The following is a 25,883-nucleotide window of genomic DNA, read 5'->3' on the forward strand; positions in this document are numbered from 1 at the left end:
ATGCAGCCGCTGGGAGAGATCATCAGGAGGTTTGGGCTGGGTGTTCATCAGTATGCGGATGATACCCAGCTCTACCTCTCTTTTAAATCAGAACCAGTGAGGGCGGTGAAGGTCCTGTGTGAGTGTCTGGAGGCGGTTGGAGGATGGATGGCGGCTAACAGATTGAGGTTGAATCCTGACAAGACAGAAGTACTGTTTATGGGGGACAGGAGGCGGGCAGGTGTGGAGGATTCCCTGGTCCTGAATGGGGTAACTGTGCCCCTGAAGGACCAGGTGTGCAGCCTGGGAGTCATTTTGGACTCACAGCTGTCCATGGAGGCACAGGTCAAATCTGTGTCCAGGGCAGCTGTTTACCAACTCCATCTGGTACGTAGGCTGAGACCCTATCTGCCTGCGGACTGTCTCGCCAGAGTGGTGCATGCTCTGGTTATCTCCCGCTTGGACTACTGCAATGCGCTCTACGTGGGGCTACCTTTGAAGGTGACTCGGAAACTACAACTAATCCAGAATGCGGCAGCTAGACTGGTGACTGGGGGCGGCCGCCGAGACCATATAACACCGGTCTTGAAAGACCTACATTGGCTCCCAGTACGTTTCCGAGCACAATTCAAAGTGTTGGTGCTGACCTTTAAAGCCCTAAACGGCCTCGGTCCAGTATACCTGAAGGAGCGTCTCCACCCCCATCATTCTGCCCGGACGCTGAGGTCCAGCGCCGAGGGCCTTCTGGCGGTTCCCTCATTGCGAGAAGCAAAGCTACAGGGAACCAGGCAGAGGGCCTTCTCGGTAGTGGCGCCCGCCCTGTGGAACGCCCTTCCAGCAGATGTCAAAGCGATAAACAACTACCTGACATTCAGAAGACATCTTAAGGCAGCCCTGTTCAGGGAAGTTTTTAGCGTGTGATATTTTACTGTATTTTTGGTTTCTATGGAAGCCGCCCAGAGTGGCTGGGGAGGCCCAGCCAGATGGGCGGGGTATAAATAATAAATTATTATTATTATTATTATTATTATTATTATTATTATTATTATTCATTTCCATAGTTATGCTTCTTTTAAGATACTTTTTCATGCAAACACATGTTAGAAAAGCATTTATTCATCTGCAAGACTTGAAACATACAAGCTTTGTGATTTAACAATAATGAGATGGCACGATGAGAGCTGAACAATATTTACAGATTTTTGAGTGGGGCCAACTTTTGGGATGGAGGAGTGGGAAAACACAAGGGTAGGAAAACAGCACTGAGGATAAAAATAAGTTAGGCCGACTCAAAAGGTCATGGGTTTATGAGCATACAGAAACGACAAGCATATGGACCCCATGAACCAAGCCCTTGACTCTCCTTGGTTGTTCCCCAGAGGCAGCCTGGGTCACATCACCCTGGGCTCAGTCCGACACTCAGAGGAGGCACCAGGAGCTACAAAACCTGAGGCTAGGTCACCAAAGCTCAACAACGCATTTCTTCCTGAAGAAACAGAAGCTGGTGTACCTGCGAGACACCAGACATGCCCTTTTCCATATCTATGGCTCTCCTTCAGGTGCACAATTTTGTATATATAAAAAGAAAGTGTTTAAGATGCCAATTGATTAAAAGACCTGGCTTTTGTGTAATGAATATATGGGAATTAACGCCATTTGACAAAGTGGCAAAACACTTGCAATTTTGAGAGGCAGGCTGTATATGAAGACAGTCCTCATATGGCAAGGACTCTCTGCAGAGGGATGTTGGAGTCCCACTACATAATTCCAGGTGACCCCTGTCTGGCTTGGAGGGGAGGCTTTTGCTCCACCACAAGAGCATCCCCACTTGGCTGCATGGGAGGAAGATTGCATGAGAAATAATAAAGAGAGATACTCAGAACATGGCTATGACAGGGGCCAAATCTGTTTCCTCCCTCTAGTAGTGTCAGCTCTGAAAGTCATATCTACTCTTATCTATATCTAGGTCTTCGCCTAAAGAGTCATATTGTGTTTCTTGGTTGTACTGGAGCACGGTGGCGTATTAGGAACTGGCAACGAAGAAGCATAAAGCAGTGAAATTATTTCTTTGCTTAAAAAAATCTTAAGTCACCACTGTGAGATCTTACCCTTGTCAAATGAGAACAGAATACACATTTTGTTTAACAGTATGAAGCCTATGTTAACAATCCAAATAAAACTGGGTTGTTATTTTTTTTTTAAAAAATTGCTCATTGTGGTTTGAGCAATGCTATAAGGGCGAGAAAATCAAACAACTCAACAATTTTGCTGCACTGTCATTGTGTCTGAAAAAAGATAGTGAGGAGTTGCTATGAGAGCTTAAAAGGAGAAAGGAAGATTCAGGAGGCAAAAAAAGAAAAGAAAAAGAAAAAAAGCAGCAACCAAAACAAGCATTTAGAAGGCAAGCTAGGCATGCAAATCAAGCAAGGGATTAGTTTACATGAAGAAGAGGCAACTTACATGGCTGTTGAGAAGAGAGCTTCTGTGAGTGGACAGACCATCAGACTTTTGCAGTGTCTCAATCGCCATTTCAATCTGATAATAGATGTCATTAAAAAAAGGGCTCAAGACAAGATAGTAATAAAAGACTGACCACAGAAATTTTGATAGATTGCCAAAGTTCAAAAGAAAACTTTAGTTCAAAGCTATTACAATTTATTGGGGGCACAGTCTTCAAATCTTTACCCCAGCAAATTTTGCAGCAACAACTGCTTCAACAAAACTGAAAGAGCAAGTTATCAAAAAGGCCACCCCCCCACTCCTGCTCATTCCATAAAAAGAAAGAAAGAAAAACATGGTTTATTGTTAAGCCACAATGCAAACATTTCAGAATCCTGAGCATGGTATAATATCCATAGAAAACAGTCAAGCATCCTAGAAAATAAGTATACAAAGAAGTTGAAGCACTTGGTTGAGCCTGAAACCCTCTGCTCTGTTCTGGGAGCAGGTCTCCCTGACCTTAGTGAGACATGCTTCCAAGTAAACATGAACAGGATGGCACCAGGAAGGTTTATTCTTTGGACCTGCAATTTCATATTATGTGTCTCTTGCCGGCTGATACTTGAAAAATGATTGAACAACTTTAATTAATCTCATGATTTAAACGGCTACCAAACCACCACAATTTATTCGCTGGGCTAGCACCCTGGCCTTCCAAAGGCAAATGCAGATGAGCAGGAGAGAACTACACTCAGATCAGGTCCTTTGCTGAAATGCTTTTGCAAGAGCAGTTCCCAATGCAGAAATGTAGGCCGCTGCTCAGTTTAAAGAGGGTGATGGGTTCCGAAAAGGGGGGGAAACACAAGACAAATCTCCCGATGTGCCTGATGGAACATATGCTTCAAGCACATCTGTTCTTTCTTTGCATCCTGGCCTTGTGTAGATGTCCTTACGTAGAATATTTGCATTTCCACTTATAAATAAATTCTGTATGTGGGAATATATAAAAACAGAAGCATTTTGATAGAACTTCCCATTTCTCTCTTAAGTTGCTCAGAGAGATAGTAACAAATAAGCTACTGTGATGATTCTGAGTGAAATAAAAACAGCATGAAATTAATTAGTGGTTGAGGAAAGAAACACTACAGAATGAACAAAAACATAAACATGTTTTTATCTTTATGAATTGAGTCTTTTTAGAGAGCATTCTACACTGATCAGATTATGAAGAGACCAACTGAAGATAGTATTTGTCTGTGTCAAACCATTGTCCAATCCAGCCAAATCTTGTCTATTCTAACAAGTGGAAGTCTTTCCTAGCCCTCTACCTTTTTAACTAGAAATGCCAGGGGTTGAAATGTAACCATTTACGCCTGTACAGCATGTGCCCTTCCACTGAACTTCAGGCCCTTCTCATAGGACACAGAAAACTGTAAAATACTTTATTTAGTATAACATTCTCCAGGAAATCTATTTAATTATTATTTTTATTATTTTAAACCATGATCTCAGTGAAGAACCGTCAAGGTCTCTAAGAAAGTATATTAAACATGGAAATCAAGTCAAATTTGAAAAACACCCCAGAGAAACAAATTAGCAGCGACGTTGATCAGAAAAGCAGAAGCAGGAAAAAGATAATCAGGGCAACTCAAAAGCCTGCCAGAAGAGGACCACTTTGGCGTGTTGTCTAAAAAACCAGAAAGAGGGGAGCGAGATGAACTTCCCTAGAGAGAATTCTGCAGCTTTAGAGAAGAAATTGCCTGCATGTTGCAACTCACTGCAATGAAGATCCCAACACCATGTCCTTATGGCGTTAGGGACCCAGACACTTTAGGGTATTATAGCTCAAAAGCAGCACTTCAAGCTGCGCCTGGAAGCCAACTGGCCACCAACGATGTAATTGCAAAATTGGTGCTGTATGTGCTGTCATTTCCAGAACATACACCATAGGGAGACACATGTAAAGTACTGTATTGTATGGTGGTCTAACCTAGAACGCCAAAGATACAAGGAACCTTTAAATGCAAGTGATTCCAGATTTGAACCTCTTTCCTGATCCAGCACAGCTCTTCTAATGTTCTTGTATTCTTAATAGCATTTTATATCAAAGGAAAATTAATTGTTATGGGGAGTGTTTTAGCCCCAGTCAAGTCTGGACAGAGGAGGAGGAGATGTTTAAAACAGATGAGAACACAGTAACAGAAAGTATTGTACTATACTCTTAAGTAAACAAATGACTTATCAAAGAACAAAGAACATATCACTAAGCTTGTATTAATAGACTAATAACTATACACCCTAGTTTTATCTAAATTCATGCAGACTAAAATGGTTGCAAATCTCAGTACACATGAAGCATTGCATGAATCGTCCATATTCAAACCTTCAGTCTACAACAGGACTAATGTGAATGTACAAATCATTTTAGATCTCCAGAAATAATGTCCTCCTAATAATAATAATTTGTTTAGACCTGCAATGTGCACAAATACAAATAAGTCTTCTGTTTGCCAATAAAAGGCTACAATGGCAAATAAACAATTGAAATGTGCCTGTCATGTTGACTTTCCATATTCTCACAAAAGACAGCCTCTATTTAAGATTACTCTTCCAAACGTTTGGGAAAAGTTGGGATAACAATGTATTGGAATATGCAACTGTATGAATGTACTAATTGCGTCTTTTAATGATCAAGTCCCTATTCTCCCCCCCACACCTTGTTTTAGAGAATATGCATGCCTATTCAAACAGAAGAGTGAACAAATTCCCCCCCCCCCACACACACAGAGACATTGATTTAACATTTGTGCACAACATACCACCACATGTTAAGGAAACAATACACTACAAATTGTGTGTGTTATATTATCAGTATGTACAATGTGCTTTCTGCTTAGAACAAAAAAAAGTGTGCTTTCTGCTTTTAAAAAAATGTTCTCAACCGAACAGTTGTTTAGTTATTGGGTGGTACATGGAATATCTTGCTTTTGAAAAGGCAAATGTTGTGCTACAGTAACTCATAATTATGGAGTTGGCATATAATTATGCAAATTAAGAAAATTTGCATAATTTGTTTCTAGTATGTCTAAGCAACCATTTCACTGCTCTTTTAAGGGCCTTTTCTTGCATTACTCTGGTGACATGGAAGTGATTGCAGCATTTGTATTTGAAAAATACTTGCTCTTCCCCACACCAGTAAATGTCTTGGGAAATGCAAAAAGAGACCAAACTGTGGCTTCCCTCTATACCAGTGGTTTCCAATGGGTGGTTTTCACAAGTAGGGGGTTTAGGGCTTGGCTTTTGAAAAAACAAGGGGCCTGCAGCACTTAGCTAATTGGGAACTAGTGCTTTACACCAAAGCTACCCTTCCCATCCTGCCAGTTTAATTTAAGAAGGAGCCCTCTCTTTTGTCCAGTTTCCACACAAGGCGAAACCATGATTTAGTGCCACATGCATAAGCTGAAAAAAACCCAATGTAGAATCTTTCCAAAACACAAATATATAAAAGACTCTTAGTTAAAATGTCAGCTTGTGTCAATATTCACACGGAATTCTCAAAATAGTAAATACAATTATACCTGATGTATCAATGTCTTACTTGACTCCTTGATTAGTTTTTGCGATCAAACGTAATCAGCAGATAAGAAAGCTGAAATACTTTTAGAAGCCCACCTTCATAAATATGGGCTCCTGTCTGGCCTGTTTTAAATCAGTGATCACTGGGTGACAAGTGATTGCTCACTGATGGATGAGAATCTGTCTGCAGAGCAGGAAGTGAGGCAAATTTCAGCAGTCGCCCTCTGCCCTGCTGTGGCCCATGCATTCTCTCAATCTGTCCAGTCCAGTCTGCTCCCAGTCCCCCAGTGGGGTGTGTGTGGCCGAAATGGATTCCCTTCCATCAGTGGGCAGTTACCACTCAATATCACTATCATTATCTCAGGTATGCACATGAAGTGAAACATTGATTGCAAACTCACACTGATTTTGAGAGTGACCAAAGTGAAGAGGGGAATCTTGCTAATAATTTGAAATCCTCTGCCTAGATTAATCAAGGTCTGTTTATGCAGGATAACATTCTTGAATTAACCATCAATGAATAACCTGCCAGTGGCATAGCGTGGTTTGCCAGCAGCACACGCCAGGAGGCGGTAGGGTTAAGAGGGTGAATGGAGCCTGCCGCGCCAACCCAGTCCTGGCTACTGTCAGAGCGCCACACACCCCAGAGCCAAGCGGGGCTGTGCTATGCCACCTACCTGCCTGTGCTGGGGGGGGCAGGCCAATGGACGCGGCCCTTGAATCACCCCAGCCTTCTCACACCGCCCTGCCAGCCCTGCTCCACTTCACAGGGCTAGGATCTGATCTGAATTATTTGACCGGCGAAACTCAGAACTCAGCCTCACAAAGCCATGCAGAGCTGGCAGGGTGGGGTGAGCAGTGCATCCCAGAAAAATGTGCCCAGGGCCATCACCCTGGCAGCCCCCCCCAGTGCTACACCCCTGTAACCTGCATATTGTACTTTTAACACCATTTAGCAATACTGAAATACAACGCTGAGAACTAACTCAAGAGAAAGCCATCCTTTCTAAAGTAAATACAGTTCTAATCTGGTTCACAGTGACAAAATGTAATAAAAGACTATCATAATATCAATGAATTCAAACATTGGATTTCAACATAAGCCTTGTCTTTCATATTGATTGTCACTCATTTCTATGTATAAATCAACAGCTTTTCCCATTTTGTAACTAGTTCACATTGGGATTTTCAAAAAATGAACTTGTGATAGGTGACAGAAATACTGTCATCAATCTCCAAATATAATACTGATGTCATCAAGTGGTTAGTGAAACTGGCATAAAGAGAGTTTGGCGGATTTCTTTTTCTTGTAAAAGCATAATAAAACACTTAGCAAAGTAAGCTTCCATGGCATATTGTTAGAACAAGATACGCAAAGAACTTCTGAAATCTTGAAACAGCTTATTTTCCACTACATCATAGGGGTTTTTTTGGGGGGGGTTGCTGTTGCAAAAATTATGAGGAATACAGTAATTATGCAGTTCAAAATAGGGACAGTATTTCACATTACAGAACAAATATAAAATTTACCAGCCACTCTTTTGTCTTTTGCTATTTTAACACCAATTAGTCATAATATTAAAAAGCACACAAGCTGCTTGAAAGTTTCTCTTTCAAGCTCTTCAGTTTTTTTAAATTCTCTCTTTTTAATTTGCCAAAACAGATGGTACATGCAACAATATGGATATTGCTGTGTATGGCATCAGCAGTTGAAAAGTATGCTCTACAATTCCTACAATTTAAGAGTTATTTAAAAAAACAAAACAAAACTAGAAGTATATTTAAATAAAAGTTTCTAGCTGTAAAGAGGAAGAGCAATGTACCTACAATTTATATGTATTATGTAATAAACTATTTTTTTAAAACCCTAAAGAAAATACACACAGAGATTAAAAACCCTCATTTAAAAAATTTAATCAGATTTTCAGTATATTCATGGTTGGTGAACCTTCTACATCAAGGGGTCAACATTTGAAATGTATGTCATTTCCTTTCTTAAAACTTCCCTTTCCTAGTCTGCATCCCAAAATCCCTATACAGTGGAACCTCGGGTTGCAAATGTGATCTGTGCGGGAGGCACGTTCGCAACCCGCACCGTTCGCAACCCACTGTCTGCGCACGCGCAGGTCGCAATTCAGCGCAAAGCGTGAGTTAGTGTTTCTGCGCATGCGCAAGCACCAAAACCCGGAAGTAACCCATTCCGGTACTTCCGGGTTTGGGGCGGTGCACAACCCGAAATCACATAACCTGAAGCGTCTGTAACCCAAGGTACCACTGTACATTATAATCTGAACTTGACATAACTACACAATGCCTTATGAGATTTCCTCTTTAAACTTAAGTTCTCTTGAATGCCAATCTACAAGATCCACTGACTTTACAGAGTGGCTTTTCTGGCAAGGCAGAGAGAGCAGAAAAGGAACCTCAGAAACCTTCGCTCCCTACAAGGCTTTCTGGGTTTCGTTCCCAATATTTAATATTTCTCTCATTAATCTCATAATGCTGTTTATTTTGGGTTTTTTTTTCTCCTTTCCCCACTGCCTCTGTATTTTAACATGGCTGCTAAAAGCAGGTCTATTTAATTTGTATGTTCTCCTCCATTTTGCACAGTTCTCCAGATATTGCAGGACCACAACTCCCATCACTCCTGACCATTAGCCATGCTGGCTGGAGCTGATATGAGTTCAATAACACCTAGAACACCGCAGGTTCTCATAACATAATGGCCTCGTACAGATGCAATGTTAAACCACGGTTTGTCAAGCTCAACACTGGTTTGTTTGTATGTCTTAAGCTGACTAAGATCACTCATCATGGTTTGTTTGGAGCAATTTACACTATTGTGCTTTGTGGGAGACCTGGATCACCCAAGTTGTGCGTGGGCAGGGTGAGGAAGCTGTCAGAGCAAGTGTGCTGGGTGGGTGAATGTGAAATGGAGAAGTTTAATTTCTCCCTTCCCCACTGAACAATCACCACTGAGAGGAGCAAAAGACAGCCTCGCCTGATAGCAAGCTACATAATCTGGGTACAAGCAGAAGACTTTCAGAAGGAAAGTCATGGCATTCAGAAGTCATGGCATTGTGTGGTGGAGTCTCCTTCTTTGGAGGTCTTTAAGCAGAGGCTTGACAACCATATGTCAGGAGTGCTCTGATGGTGTTTCCTGCTTGGCAGGGGGTTGGACTCGATGGCCCTTGTGGTCTCTTCCAACTCTATGATTCTATGATTCTATGACTTTTTCTTCAAAAGGACTGTGGGAGGAGGATGTTTTACTGCTTAGGAGCTTTCTGGAGAAGCCAAATATCTCCAAGGCAAGTGTTTATGTTCACTGCCCCATTTCTGTAACCAGCCAAAGGTAAGACAGCTGGTGATGCCTTGCCAGTCCCCAGATGCCACAAAGAGCTTCAGCGTAGCAGCAGGGTATTTGCAGAGGAGCTCAAGGAATAGCAAGCCAACACTAGACCAAACAAGCCATGGTTTGGCTGAATATCAGTAAGCTGGACCCTGGACTATTCAACAAACCAAGATTAAAACAAACTATCATTTACTGCTACAATTTATATTAACCAGGAATGGGATTGGTTGTTTTTAAGGAATAAAAAGTTCTCAAACATTGAGTTCATTTGCATCCAACTGCCATTTAGCAACTTTACATGCAGTTGGTAATCTCTGTGATACATACCTCTAATGCAGTCAAATGCCTGCTCACATGGAAACTACAACTGTGACTGAAGCTGCTATCAATATCAAGAAAGCTAAAATATGAATGACAACCGCATGGAGAACTAACTAGAGCGACCCATACAGGAGACATGAAATCCAGAACTGAAAAGAATGCAGTGAAAGAAGCTGTGATACTGTCATTATATTTAACTAAATTTCTGCAATTTTATTTCCCCACAAAGTAAATTTACTGAACATAGGTTTGAGAGAAAGCCATCTGAAAGTCTGAATCTGTTCGAATAAATCTGATTAAAACCATGGAAGAGAATGAGACTCGTACTTTTCCCTTTCTTTTTTTGCATGGTGGGCGTCAATTATTTGGGGCAAAACCCCCTGCGACCCATTGCTGTGAAGCTTTTGTTCATTTCAATGTCCTTGTGGAAGCGACACAAAAATGAATAGAGGTTGCATGGCAACAGGGCCAGGTAGTCCATGCCTTCATTAAGCAAACCTGGAATTTCTGCTCCTGAAAACAAACAAGAGAGACGGAAGCGTCTGCGCTACTTACTGTGGCTGGGGAGGCGCGCGTGGTGTGCGTCACTGAATGGCCAGAGTTCTCCATGGAGTTGCCAATCAGGTAGGTGCCTCCCGTGCTGCTGATGAGCTGTCCTCCCGTGACACCCATCTGAATGCCTCCAGTGCCCACCATACTATGAGAAGAGACCACAGTAGTCACCTGTGCAGAACTGCCTTGGGTATCAAAGTAATTCCCTCCAGTGTTTTGGCTGTACATCTGAGTTTCTGTGTAAGGATACGTGGTTGTTCGTCTTCAGGGGGGAAAAGAGAAAAAAGACAAAGTTGTTTAGATGCATCCTTTTACTAGAGGAAGACAACTGTTTCACCACAATGGCTTGCATCGAGCTAAATATTATTTCTCATTTCTAACAGCATTTTCTATTGCACAAAGTCTTTTAAATTTATTAGCTTATAATCTAAGATGAATCTCTTCTCCTGGAAAGAACTATCAACTATTTACTACAAAAGTTGCAACACAGCAAACTGTTATTCCCAATGTTTAGAAGTGGAGATGACACACCCTTTGCTAAGAGAAAAACACAACAAGTGTGTAACTACCGAGTCCATCTGTTTCAAATGCTCACTCTCAGTGATGTCAACTCCAAGTACTTCTGAGCTCAGAATACAAAATATTAATTCACAGTAGAAAGATGACATACACTTATGGGCAGAAAAAAATGGCTCAGCTTAGATGCCGAAAACTTGATCAAGCACAGAAAGTGTGTTGCCGTGTTTGCCCATATGTATTCAAACTTGTGTGAAATCACGAGAGCTATACAATAACTTTAAAAAGAAACAAAAGCAGATTCTGCAGATATCAGCATGTCCAAGGGAAAGCAAAGCGATGTATACAGGAACTGGGCTCTGTGTGTGTGTGTCCCTGTGGACACAAACATAAAATCATAGAGTTGTCCAACGCCAGTTACCATTTTCATGTGCTCAAGATGTTTTGTGTCCTTCTGACATTTCCCTGTGGGAAAGAAGTCAGGTAGCAGTATTTCTGATGAAAGAGAATGGCATTGAAAGGGTAAATCTTTTATATTTTCTGAAGTTTCAAAGGTGGTGTGCACATGGCACACTCCCACACATTGATTTATTCCCAGCTGACTCTATTAGGTTCTATGGAAATGTCATGACAATGATCTGTCACCTTTTATAAATTAGTACTTCTGCCACCTCATCTTGCCTCAGCATGTACCTGAGCTGAATGCGCCCCTAAATTTTCTTTCATCTGCTCATTCAATAGGCTTCGTTTACCTGGAGAACACTGATCTTTCCATGCAAAAGTTGCTCTTAGGTTTAGTACTGTTTTACAGGTGCTTTTCACTCCATCAAGAAAAGGCTTTTCCTTGCAATTAATTATTTTCTACTCAGTTAAGTGTTATTTCCTTACAGGCAGCCTAATTCCTATAAAAATTTGAATGCACAGAAGAACCTCGATTCAAACACCTGTTCTTACTACTGTAGTGTTTAACTTCGCCATCTATTTACATAGGGTTCATTTATTATTGTTATTTCAACAGTATGTAGTGATAGTAATAGAATTTAATAACATTAATACATTTAATCATATTAGCTAATATTACTGTGGGAAAAGTAGACAAGATTTCTTAGCTAAAAATTAAGGAAGCTGCTTACACCCATCAATATTTATGAGAACGAACACAAGTTGTTATAGGTTTTTAAATTATTTATTCCTGCAAAGCAGAGATGTTGAAAACATTAACCACAATGTTATTTGAAGACAATATATTTGGAATTATTATGGAGAGGAGATGGGAGAATAACAACACAACCCTGGGCTTTCATTTTTGGCAGCACCACATGTCCTTCCTGAGCGTCTGGTTCACACATCACACTAACTAGGCCAAACCAGCGCTTCGTGCAAATGCATGAGGGTGCAAGTTCTCAAAGGGAAATGGCAGCCACCTTCCTCCTCCCCAGTTATTCTGCTGGTGGTTTGATTTAGGGTGCTGCCCAAACCATAGGACAAACCATGGTTACAGCTTGGAGCTAGTTTAGAGAGAGCTAAACCACAGCCTTGGGCTTAGATGACATGGCTTGGCTCAGCACAGCAGCAGAACCAAGCGGCAATGCGGCCACATTCCCCTCTCCCAGAGCCTGCATGCTTGCATGTTCACGGTAATGTGCAAGCCAGGCAAATGTCTAATTCTGCCCTTAGGAAACAGCTTTTGCAACACGGGGAATGAACAAATGCATCTAGAAGGCTGGCTATATGAGAAATAAGGAACATAAGAGTCACAATACTAGAGACCTATAATTAGTCAGAGATATCTAACATAAAACTGAAGTAGTAAACTTGATTAGTCTTCCACTCAAAATGATAATTATAAAAATTCAGGCACTAAACTAATCTCTTTCTGTCTGCACACTGCAGGTGACATATCATGGTCACATTCATCCATGAGAAGTACATTATAATGGTAGAGAACAGGCAATACCACCTCAAGAGTCATCCACTTAAAACTGTACTCTTTGTACCTCACTACTCATAGATCAACCGTCTGAAAACTCACAGATCTGTGATGTGCATAATATACTGACTAGAATGCTGCTTCCACCTCACTGAAAATTTCCATATGAGCATGGCAAAGATTCTCTACCATAAGGCAGTTTTATTTATCACCCGGTATTGTAATGACGTATGCACCACTTTAAGGACACTGCTTGCTTGCGCTCTCTCTCTCTTCTTTCAAAATTCCTAGACTGTGTAATTATCACATACTCCCAAGACTGTGTAATTATCACACACTCCCATAATCAGAACTGTTCAGCTTATTTGTGGCATTAGCTTATTTATGTTTCCTGTGTCTACTGAAAAGAAAAATACCAACCATGGTTTTTATCTCAACATGGGCTTCACCTATATCATGTGACAAAGAAACACCCACCACCCCCTCAAGATCCATGCCAACCACAAAAGATCATTAGCTACCACCAGGTGTCAACTGTGATGGAGCTTTAAAAAACAAAACAAAACAAACACAGAATGAATGATGGGGGTCCATCATTCACAATTGGTGAGGGTAGTTTCATATGTTCACTTTCTCACACATTTTTCCATCTTCGGTCCTATGTGCAGCCTGCATGTAGAAGACCTGCATGTATGAGTGGGATGTCCAAGATGAAGGACTTACATAGCTCCGTTTGTGTAGACGGTGTCACTTCCCTCCACATACTGCACCTGGGCTGGGTAGACATGCTGGACCTGTTGCACCGTTTGCACTTGCTGAACCTGCAAAGAAATCAGTCACATGATGAGATGCGTTTCCCTCTCGGCCATTCAGAACCTATTCTCTACTGTTGCTAATTATTAGTGAGCAATAAAAAAACATTGAAGCAGTGAAGCTTCTTAAACAGATTACAAAACAAACCCACAGTAGGGTGACTGAGGACAGGTTCCCCATGGCATGCTTGCCTTATTTATCTGTACAATATTAAAGTAATAGGGACGCGGGTGGCGCTGTGGGTAAAAGCCTCAGCGCCTAGGGCTTGCCGATCGAAAGGTCGGCGGTTCGAATCCCCGCAGCGGGGTGCGCTCCCGCTGCTCGGTCCCAGCGCCTGCCAACCTAGCAGTTCGAAAGCACCCTCAGGTGCAAGTAGATAAATAGGGACCGCTTACTGGTGGGAAGGTAAACGGCGTTTCCGTGTGCTGCGCTGGCTCGCCAGATGCAGCTTTGTCACGCTGGCCACGTGACCCAGAAGTGTCTCCGGACAGCGCTGGCCCCTGGCCTCTTAAGTGAGATGGGCGCACAACCCCAGAGTCTGTCAAGACTGGCCCGTACGGGCAGGGGTACCTTTACCTTTACTATTAAAGTAATAATACTACTAACTTTATTATTTATACCCTGCCCACCTGACTGGGTTCCCCCAGCCACTCTGGGCAACTTGCAGCATATATAAAACATAGTAAAATATGAAACATTAAAAAGTCACATTTCAGCAGGTGTCCACATAACATAACATAACATAACATAACATAATATAACATAACATGACATTTAGAAGAGATTCAATCTTGTTCTGTAAATATACTTGAATTATCAAAAAGTGACTTAGCAATGTTAGCTTCATGGCTAAAAATTTTTAAAGAAGGGGGAAAGAATATTGTGAACTGTTCAGATGCCATGACAAACCATGGTTTGTGCTAAAATAATAATTTAAACCAAAACTATAGGCTGTGCTTGGACAGAACAATGAAATAAGGTTTATTGTTACAGGAATGAGTGCAGTCAAGCCTTGGGCTCATGTATCTTCCCCTTTCCTCTCAGCTTCCATTATGGCTGCAAGGAGCTCAAAGAATTCTGTTTGCCTTTTTGACGAAAGCACCATTCAGCAGGAAACGCGAAGCCGTGCAAGCCGGGGATAGTCTTCATTATGGTTTGCTGAAACAAGCCAACTGCAGACAGTGGTTTATGAAGCTGGCTTGTTTCAATAAATCATAGTATGACCCCAGTTTATGATTCAGATGCAACACCAGACTGCTGTTAATCCGAAATGGAAGTGAATCCCTCTCCTCTCCTCCTCAGGCTGTGATGGAAGAGCAGGACAGTACAAAACCAGAGAGGGTGAAGGTGAGGCCCAGTGCCTTTGGGGGACGGGAGGGGGACGGTATTCACCGGCAGCTTTTCCCCCTGCCCTGCAACAGCCCCTGTGAGCACCGCCAGTGAGGTGACCAGGGGGCACCCAGCCAGCAGCTGAGCCCAGGGCACGCGGGGAAGCACATCACAAGCTGCACCCCCCATTCTTGCACCCCTTGGGGAGTGGGACTTGGGTACTCCGGTCAGCCCCGGGGAGAAGGTGCCCAGGCACCGGAGGGGCTTTGTTCATGCTACGGCTCCCCATACAGCTGAGCGTCTCTGGGGGGTGGCGGTGGTGGGACTGTGTGCCACTGAGTAGCACAAGAAAAAGCACTGCTGAGGCCGACACTCATTCCTATGTCTAACACAGCAATATCTTAAGTGCTGACACAATCAAGCAAACCATGGTTTAGAGTTACTTCCCTGCTGAATAATCTTGTCCCTGGATGCAATGGCCTCTGGAAGCAGAACAAGGGACTTAACTATGGGTTTTCTATTCAGACCGCATACCAAACCATAACTTGTACAAACCACAGCTTGTTTTCCAATTCTCCTTTGCCAGCCTATTGCATAGGATGGTTTGTGTCAAACAACAGTTCTACTTCCCTAAGCATGGTTTGCTGCAAGTTGGAACTTAATTCTGACAGCAAATTCTGCCTTTGAATAATTGTCTATTTCCTTCAGGTGCATTGCAGATGTCTGGACAAATTCATGCTATTTCCTGTCAACTGGATTCTGAACTCTTGATAACATAACAAAAATGCAGCTTACGCTATCTTTTATCCTGACCGTTCTGCTGCATGATATCTGTTTTCAAACAAAATTACCCTGGAATTTATGTCCATATTGCCCATATTTATACATTCTATAGATTTATATGTGGATCTTCAAATGTTATCCTTGAAGATAATAGAATGAGTAAATATGAAGCAGAACTGCCAGTAGTCTATTACTCACACTACTTTGGGGACTGGCAGGGGGTACTGTTTATCCACACATTGAGAGAGGATGAAAGATATTCTAGTCCTTAAGTGCTTTTCAATTATATGTCTCTGCTACTCTAATTGGACTGTGTAAAGCTGTTACCAGCAAATTAAATATCTTCTTTTTTTGCTATTCACATAAATCTTTGAAAAGCCATCAGTACAAATTCTTCATTTGAATCAATACAAATACCTTCACTTTAAAAACAAATCATATACTTTTAGTGAAAAACTTAGGCCTTGTCATCCACTAACCCAGATATTGTAGGGAATGACTTCTATGCAATTATATTAATTTATTTCTATTATTCTCAACTGTGAAGTCTTTCCATTTTGAAAATGCTTACAAACCTATGTGAGGGTTTAAGAATTATCACAATGTGCTTTTTAAAAACACCAGGCCATTTTCATTCTTGCAGTTTTGAGCTTCTGGAAACTATAAGGTGCTTTGACTACTTCGTTCCAGTGGGGCTGATTTCATAAAATCCTAATTTGTAGAGTTGGAGGGGAGCTTGAGGGTCACCTAGTCCAACCCTCTGCAATGCAGGAATCTCAACTAAGGCATCCATGATGATCTCCTCCCCGTCTAAGTCATCTAAGACTTACAACTTGGCAAGGGCACAAGCCAACGGGGGGAGAGTACCAAGGCTTTTGCCCTCCCCATCTCAGACGAGGGCAAGCAGCCAGCAGGAGTCAGGAAGCAGCGTTGCCAGAGCAGGAGAGGCAGCAGGAGACAGAGGGCAACCAGAAGGCAACTTCTTCCTCTCGCCCATCACTGAGATCAGTCATCCAACACCCCCCTCCCCAATCTCATTTCCCCAAGGCACATCATGGATACAATTTATGTAGACAATTTATCTCACCACCAGGCCTGGCCAGCATCAATCCACAATAGTCAGATCACAGAAGGCTCACTGTAAATAAGCCCACCACTCACTTAAACAAAAAAACACACACCCTGTGATTTATTCTTTGGGTATTGTACCCCATCCAGGGTATAAACCATCTCTTCTCTACCCTGTTGCACACCCAGAGGATATAACTCTCAAAGGCATAAAACCTATGTATATCATGCATTCAGCCTCTCATACACCCCAAATTGTGTATGCTACATACAATAAACAATATATACAATATGTGTACCTAGGGGGTTGTTGGGACTAGTAACTACTGAGAGTGAGGGAATTTGTGCATTTGTATGTGCGGGTGAATGTGTGCAGCTGTAATTTAATGAGGCATGAATATATTTGTCGTTATAGTTCCCAATTCAGACTGCATTAAACCTAATGACTCATCAACAGGTTTTAAGTTAACCAAGCCAGACTTAGAACTGTAAGATTTTCCATCTCCAGCTTGCCTGTACAATGCACAAGATCTCAATATATGAAAGGAGTTGAACAGGTGTGTTTTCTGTTTACATGTCTATAAATGGCAAAACTGTATGGGCAATTTCAATATAAAATTCTGTTAATTGTGTGAATCAAGTAAACAGGTTTTCAATCTGTAAATCAGTAAGTGGGGAAAAAGTGAGCCTTTAACAGATTTCTGAAAAAAGACAAAATGGAATTACGGTACTAATATCCTAAGTATTTTTACAAAACCCCAAACTTATTCCCCCTAAAAGACCTGATTTAAGAGAACTCGCCATGCTAGGATTATTTTCTAAAACAAGAATTGTTCCCTCACTGCGAGAAGTGAAGTTACAGGGAACCAGACAGAGGGCCTTCTTGGTAGTTCCACCCTGTGGAATGCCCTCCCATCAGATGTCAAGGTGATAAATAATTATACAACCTTCTGTAGACATCTGAAGGCAGCCTTGCATTGAGAAGCTTTTAATGTGCGATGTTCTGTTTTGCTTTTGCATATTCTCTTAGAAGTTGCTCAGAGTGACTGGGGCAACCCAAAATAAGCTGTACTTGTAGTTGTTATTGTAACTAGGGACCTATCTATCTATCTCACATCACTTAGCTATATCCCATGGGCAAACCAGTTAAATATCAAAATTTAAAGACGCAGTTCTAGATATTTGAGGGGGGGGAATCAAACTCACAAAATTAGTTTGGAGAACCAAAGTAAATGAGGTATACGTGGGCATCCTAGCATATCTCAACCTTCTTCCAGCAACATCATTTGAACAAGCCCTTCACCTCAAATTCTCAAGCTACCACTAGTGACATGGGTATTCCAGGAGGGGAAAGTCCTACGCAAATTAGGTAGTGTACATAGTCACTCTGCATTAGAAAATTTGCCATGACAGAACACAGGATGTGGCATAATTCACCACACACTCACAGAACATCACCACCAATGGATAACCCTATAAAGGAAGACCACAAGTCAGACAGCAGGCAGCGTGGCCTGGGGCGAGATCATCCTGGCCTCATGTCTTGCTGGTTGACTTATGCAGGAGACAAGCCCACGATGCTCTTGATTCAGTCAGTGTGACTGGGGTAGTTTGGTGGGAGACCCTTAGCTTTCCCTACTGATATACACATGTTACATTACATTTATTTAGCTACAGGTGGTCGTTTTAAATATTTTTCCTTTAAAATCTATTATCAAACTGCCAAAATGTTTTGTTACTGTTATTGTTCTTACCCTAACTTGAGTCCTTCACATTGTTTAGGGTTGGCACTGGGGAGAGATGTGCTCTTGTGCCTTTTACAGCTGTGTGGAAGGCAGAAATTAAGCAGGACAAGACTTTTATTGCGGAGAAATACAATTACACAGAAAGCTTCACCTGCTGTCAGTCTAAGCCTCAATACATCTTATTACTTGTTTGTGGGGTTCAATTTATTTTTGGGCCCTCCATTCTCATCTACAAAGGAGGGTACAAAATTGCATCTACTATTTATTTTTGGAACTTATTTGTCTGTGTGTTCTCTATGAATCTGATGCCTCTCAAGATATTGTCGCTGAACTCGGCACTGGGATTTCTGACACAGGAGCATGGATTTTCATCAACACTGGGCCACCTGCTGCCATTCTGAACCAAGATGGTGGACTGAAACATGAGTTTGGTATGCCTTTGCCTGATTTTTGGCGTGACTGGTCCAAACTGCATTGATTTGGACACCTCTGAAGATACTGTTACCCCATTTGTTGTGATTTTGACAAATTTGGCATCACAGGCCCAATCTGCACCAATATGGATGGTTCTGAAGATATTGTTGCCCAAGTCTGCATGAAGGTTAATGAGGTAGTCCCCATCTACTTTTGGGTGCTAGATGCCATGTTGAATGAATATGGTGAACCACAATTAAACATTAGCATCTCCCCCAATTGGGGTTGTGTCAAGCATTTCCTGGGTTAGGTTGGAGCCTTGGCATAGTGTGTGAGAGCACATAGCCCAAAAACTCACAAAAACACTACTCATATAAAAACCCATTTCTTTGAATTCCTGGGCACAGCCAGGCACTCCTAAGCAGTAGAACATAAACAGTGTTTAAATCTTATGCAAATGTGTGTGTTTTGTAAGTGCAGCAGGAGACCCAGTCAACACACAGTTTATGAGGCCCAAACAATTCCTGTTGGCACCTCTGGATGGACTAGGGGTCAGAATCAGTATAATGCAGCTTCCTATGCCATTTAAGGTCAAAACCTGTCAGGGAACTGCCATCTGAGACGCAGGAGGTGAAAGGGCTCACGGAGGGTGAGAGAGACCATTCAGCTGAGGAGGGGACCAGCAGGGGGAGAAGTGGAGTTCCAAGGGAAAGTGAGTCGGAGGGAGGGCTCAGAGACACTTCGAGCGAAAATAGTGGGGAGGTTTCAGGACCTCCTGTAGGGACACCCACTCCTCGCCGGAAACTGTCACGCCGAGAGTCCAGAAGACGCGTTTCCGTTAAGGAGCTTTTATGCTGGAAGAAGTTCCGTAAACGCCCACTGTCCGATTCAACGAGCGACTGATGGAGCCATGCTTAAGGAGCTCCGTCAGAGACAGAGGTTTGTGGACTTAGCCAAACTCTGAGGGACTAGGATTTTACGCACAAGCAGCTCACCATCCCATCACAGCAATCGGACAGTCTCTGAAAGCAGCTTGTGCAGAGAGGCATCATGAGCAACCCAGCCGGAGCCGGGGGAGCAGGAGGAGCTGGAGAGGGTCCAAGCCTGGAAGAAAGGTACAGGGTGTTGGAGCTCCAGCTAGCGCTGCAAACGGCGAGGCTAGAGGAAAGGAGGGCGCAGGATGCAGATAAGACAAAAGGCGCCCCACTAGCAAGAAAGATGCCAGGATTGGTGCAGAAGTTTGGGGGGGACCCCAGGAACTATCAAGCCTTTAGGACAGAGATGCAGTATGCTCTCGAGCTGCAGTTTAACGACTTTCCCGACGAGGCATCGCGAGTGGCGTTTGTGATTGGCCATCTCGAAGGGGGGGCAAGAGACTGGGTTAGACCCCTGATGGCAGGGAATAGTGAAATGCTGAAGGACACGAGGAAGTTTTTTCGCGCCATGGATTTGATGTTTTCCAGCGAGATTGAACAGGGACTGGTGCGCAGACAATTGATGGCTTGCAAACAGGGGAGCCGATCGGTTCGTGAGTACTGGACTGAGTTTACAATGTTGATACATAAATTGGGATGGGACCTATCGGCGGAACCCATTCAAATGCTCTTTGAAGAAGGGCTTTCTTCGGCGGTGAAAGACGAACTTTCCCGGGCGCCCAGGGCGGAGTCTATGGACCAGCTGACCAAATCAGCGCTGACCATTGGAGCGCGCCAGGAGGCAAGAGCCTTGGAGAAGCGGGAGGGGAAAGGAGAGCGTTGGAGGGATTTCCGCATTCCAGAGATTCCAGAGCCAAGTTTCCCGCCAGGAGAGCCGATGGAAGTTGGAACAGCGCGCGCGCGCGCAGTTTCAAATCCCAGTGAAGGGAGGAAGAAGGAGGGAAAGAGCGCCAAGAAATGTTATCTCTGCCAGCAGCCAGGTCACTTTGCCAGAGTCTGCCCGCAAAGAAAGGAATGGCAAGGGATGGCGGGAGCTGTTGGGGGGAAGGAGGAGGGAGTCCAGGAGCCAGTAAAAGCCAACGCCTGGCTGCCACCGTCGGGGCACTGCAGCCAGGCCAAGGAGCAGTAAAAGTGCCCACTCCGGAACCTCCAAGACCAGCCCTAGTAATAGAGGTGTTGCTAGAGCTGGCAAACGGATACCCACTAAAGACAAAGGCGCTGTTGGACTCAGGCAGCTCCTGTAATTTTATGAGTAAGGAGTTTGCAGCTGAACACCAGATACAGACACTCCCTTTAAGCAACCCCCTGCAGGTGACCACGATCGATGGGAGGGAGCTGTTGGGAGGAGAAGTTAGCCTACAGACCGTCCCAATGGTTATGAGGGTGGCCAGGCACACCGAAAGGATAGCGTTCAATGTGGCCACCCTGGGAGGGGCTCCCGTCATTTTGGGAATGAGCTGGCTAGCGTTGCATGACCCGCTAGTGGGCTGGCATCAGAGAGTGGTCTCCTTTGGGTCAGCACATTGCCTGGAACACTGCAGAGAGGGAAAGGTGCCAGAAGGGGCAAAAGCCTTTCTAGCAGGGACGGAAGTGGCAGACAAAGGGAAGGTGCCCAAACAATACGCTGATCTGAGCAAGGTCTTCAGCGAAAGGGAAGCAGATAAACTACCACCGCATAGAGACTTTGACTGCCAAATTAACCTGGTCCCTGGAGCCCAGCTCCCCGTGGGCAAGCTGTACGCCATGTCAGACAGGGAAATGCAGGAGTTAAGGGAGTTTATTGATAAAAACCTGAAGAGAGGTTTCATCAGAGAGTCCAGAGCGGTGGGGGGCAGCCCAGTGTTTTTTGTGGACAAGAAAAACACGGATAAACCGAGACTTGTAGTGGACTTTAGAGCCCTAAATGCAGTGTCAGAACCAGTGGCTTTCCCCATGCCCAGAATTGATGACATTTTGACCAGGGTGAGGAAGGGAAAGATATTCATTAAACTGGACCTGAGGGGGGCATACAACCTGATACGGATAAGGAAGGGGGATGAATGGAAAACCACCATGTTCACCCCTTTGGGGGCTTTTGAATATCTCGTTATGCCATTCGGATTACAAGGAGGCTCAGCATGTTTTCAATCGTTCATGAACCACGTCCTGGGACCTCTGCTCTACAAGAATTGTGTGGCCTTCCTCGATGACGTGTTGATATATTCAGAGAATGAGGAGCAGCATGTAAAGGATGTCAGGGAAGTGCTGAGCCAACTGCAAGCAAACCAGCTGTGGGTGAAATTGGAGAAGTGTCAGTTTCACACCAAGGAGGTGGAATTCCTGGGGTACCGCTTATCAGACAAGGGATTAGCCATGGATCCAGGCAAGGTCCAGGCGGTGCTGGAATGGAAGACACCGAAAACGAAAAAGGATGTGCAAAGGTTCTTAGGATTTGGGAACTTTTACCGTAAGTTCATCAAGAACTTTGCCCACTTAACGGCTCCCATCACGGACTGTCTCAGCAGCAAGAAGAAATTCATTTGGACGGCGGAGGCGGAGCAAGCATTTGAGGAATTGAAAAGGGCATTCGCTTCGGAAGAACAGCTCCTGCATGTGGATTTACAAAAACCCATGAGAGTGGAAACTGATGCCTCAGACCGGGCGGTGGGGGCGGTGCTGCTTCAGCCAGGGAGCAATAAATCGGAATGGAGACCGTGTGCCTTCTTTTCGCGTAAGCTGAACAAATCCGAGAGGAACTACACCGTATATGACCGAGAACTACTCGCCATTCACGAAGCGTTCCGGAGATGGAGACACTTACTAATTGGCGCACAGCATAAGGTGCAAGTGTGTACGGACCACAAGAATTTGGAGTATTGGAGAACGGCACGAGTGCTCAACCAACGACAAGTGAGATGGGCCCAGGAGTTCTCCAAATTCCATTTTGAAATCTGCTATGTGCCAGGTCCAGAAAACATCAGAGCGGACGCTCTCTCTCGCAAACCTGAATATTTGGAGGGGGAGGGAGCGCCTGAAGAGAGACATATTATCCCAGAGGACCACTGGGTGTGTGGGGCGGCCTGGGTGGGGCAAAGAGAACTGGTAGAGGGAACGGTAAATGATGAATACGCCCAGGATAAGCTCAGAGGTTTAAGGAGAGAGGGAGAAGACCCCGGAGGTTTTGAAGAAAGAAACGGGGCATTGTATTACAAAGGGGCACTATATATACCCGAAGGGGAATTGAGGGGGAGAGTACTCAAACAGCTGCACGACAATCCCACAGCGGGGCATTTTGGGCAACACAAGACCATGTGGTTGGTGACCAGGGAGTTTTGGTGGCCCAAGGTGAGGGAGGATGTACGGGAGTATGTGAGAAGGTGTGACCAATGCCAGAGAGCCAAAGGAGAAAGGCGGGCACCAGCGGGGTTATTAGAACCGTTACCCACACCAGAACGACCGTGGGAGGCGGTATCGATAGATTTTATGACTGATCTGCCTAAATCCCAGGGGAAAACCGCCATACTAGTCGTAGTAGTTAACTTAGTTAACTAAGATGGGTCACTTTGTAGCTTGCTCACATGCAGTCACGGCGGAAGAGACAGCGAAATTGTTTGTAGAACATATTTTTAGGCTGCATGGCGCCCCCTTGAGGGTGGTCTCCGACAGAGGGAAACAGTTCACGTCCAGATTCTGGAGGAAACTTATGAGCTTGTTGCACGTAGAGGTCAACTTTTCGACTGCCAGGCACCCTGAGACCAATGGGCAGGCGGAGAGGGCAAACGGTATCCTCCAACAATACCTGAGGTGTTATGTCAATGACAGAGAGAACGATTGGGTCGAAAAGTTGGCGCTAGCGGAATTTGCTTACAATAATGCAGAGAATGTGTCCACCGGGATGAGCCCCTTTTTGGCTAATTATGGGTGCCACCCCAGGGCGTTTCCAGGGGGAGGAGGGGAGAGATGGAGTGTCCCGGCCGCTGAACATTTTGTAGAAGAAATGGAAGCGATCCATCGTCAACTCCAACTCAACTTAGAAAGGGCCAAAGAAGAATATAAGAGGCAGGCAGACAAGAGCAGAAGGGAAGGTGAAACCATTAGGGTGGGGAGTCAGGTCTGGCTATCAACCCAAGGGTTGCCGTTCAAGGGGGGTTGCAAGAAATTGAGACCCAAAAGATTGGGACCATTTGAGGTCATCCAACAGGTCAACCCAGTGGCTTTCAGACTCCGGTTACCAAACCACATGAAACTGCACCCAGTATTCCACAGGTCATTACTGTCACCATATAGGGGGGAAGGTGAAGGGGTATCCACAAGGGGGCCAGCCATAGAAGAAAGGGAAAGCAGCAACCATGTGGCGGAAATCGTCGACTCCAGGTGGAAGGGTAATCAGGTGGAGTATTTGGTCGCGTGGGAAGGGGAACCGGAGTCGGAAAACACCTGGGTGACGGCAGAGGAGGTCCGTGACGAGATCTTGATCGAAACGTTCCACCAAAGGTTCCCCAGGAAACCTCAGCCAGTAGCGAGGTTCCGGAGGGAGTACTTTGGCACCACCGACGATGAGGAGGAACTGGAAGGATTCAGGGAATCGGAGTTGGAAGGAGGAACAGACTCCGATGAGGAGGAGTACTTGGGAACCGGAAACAGCAAGAGGTGGAGGGAAGTGTTCGAAACTTCGGAAGATGAGGGAGGTTCCTTCAGGGGTTTTGCTCCCTCGCCTCCCGCAGAGGAGGGGAGGGAAGGGGGTGAAGGGGGCCCTGGAGGGGAGGTGGATGTCAGGGAACTGCCATCTGAGACGCAGGAGGTGAAAGGGCTCACGGAGGGTGAGAGAGACCATTCAGCTGAGGAGGGGACCAGCAGGGGGAGAAGTGGAGTTCCAAGGGAAAGTGAGTCGGAGGGAGGGCTCAGAGACACTTCGAGCGAAAATAGTGGGGAGGTTTCAGGACCTCCTGTAGGGACACCCACTCCTCGCCGGAAACTGTCACGCCGAGAGTCCAGAAGACGCGTTTCCGTTAAGGAGCTTTTATGCTGGAAGAAGTTCCGTAAACGCCCACTGTCCGATTCAACGAGCGACTGATGGAGCCATGCTTAAGGAGCTCCGTCAGAGACAGAGGTTTGTGGACTTAGCCAAACTCTGAGGGACTAGGATTTTACGCACAAGCAGCTCACCATCCCATCACAAAACCCAAAAGCAAAAAAGGAAGACATCCAATGGTACAGTAAACAGCAGCAAGGAAAGATAAATAACCTGAATTTACAAAGGAAAAAGTGAGCACTACAAGACTGGCAAGATAATGAAAGAACAAGATCAACCTCACCACCACAGTTGTCAGGGAAAGCAGAATGTCAAAAAGAAATACCAAAAGAAAGAGCAGCAGGGGTAACTGTTTCAAAAGAAGATAACCAAGTTATCTTCTTTCTTTCCAGCAAAAAGAAACATGTTTTGAAATAAAAAGATCCTAAAAACTGCAGATTTATTGAACACCAAATGACAGTTCAAAGACCCCCTACAAGAAGATGCGATGCAGGAAAACCTACATGGAATAGAAATGAGAGTAGAATGAGAATTAAAAACTGAGCAGGGGGGACTCTGATTAAGACAAAAATGTCACCAGGTTTTCAAAAGCAGCAAGCCGAGAAATGGAATACAGCAGAGGAGAAACGAAAGAAACGACAGCCCTTCAAGCAAGAAAAGTGAACAGAGCAAGAAACGCCAGTGCCAAAAACTGACAGTGATTGTGCTCCCCACTGATGCCCCCCAACAGAAGAGGGTCAAGCAGGTTGGTTCCTGTATTATATGAGAAGTATCCCTGAAGGTAAGAAGTGCTGCAGGTAAATCTTTAGCTCATCTTCACTGGTTCTTTATTTTCTAAAGAAACTCAATTTGGAGGAGCACTCTCCACTTAGCCGGAAAGTCTCTACTTACGTAATGCGGAAACTCTGTTGAACATTGAGACAGAAAAAGTAAATTGGGCAGATACATGATTCAAGTCTGAATACCAGCATAGTCTTCATATGTTTCCAAAGGATGGGGGAAAGAAAATGCAAAATACATTCTCATGGGATATCTGCCTTGAAGATGGAGATATTAGAGCAGGCTTCCTCAACCTCGGCCCAACAGATGTTTTGAGACTACAATTCCCAGCATCCCTGAC

General features: G+C 44.2%; 1 protein-coding gene across 4 annotated transcripts in view; it reads right to left on the reverse strand.

The window, feature by feature from the left end:
• RFX3 (regulatory factor X3) overlaps nucleotides 1–25,883 on the reverse strand; it is a 125,559-nt gene that overhangs the window by 43,793 nt on the left and 55,883 nt on the right. For 2 of the 4 annotated variants that reach the window (XM_053371173.1, XM_053371172.1), the window contains exons 3-5: nucleotides 13,389–13,486; nucleotides 10,223–10,481; nucleotides 2,440–2,514 (exon numbers count right to left, since the gene is read on the reverse strand). In XM_053371173.1, the coding sequence (XP_053227148.1) occupies nucleotides 2,440–2,514; nucleotides 10,223–10,481; nucleotides 13,389–13,486 (432 nt within the window). The remainder of the gene's footprint in view (nucleotides 1–2,439; nucleotides 2,515–10,222; nucleotides 10,482–13,388; nucleotides 13,487–25,883) is intronic. The other 2 variants (XM_053371171.1, XM_053371170.1) reach the window with 2 other exon arrangements.

Source organism: Podarcis raffonei, chromosome 17 (assembly GCF_027172205.1).
Source record: "Podarcis raffonei isolate rPodRaf1 chromosome 17, rPodRaf1.pri, whole genome shotgun sequence".
Taxonomy (NCBI): domain Eukaryota; kingdom Metazoa; phylum Chordata; class Lepidosauria; order Squamata; family Lacertidae; genus Podarcis; species Podarcis raffonei.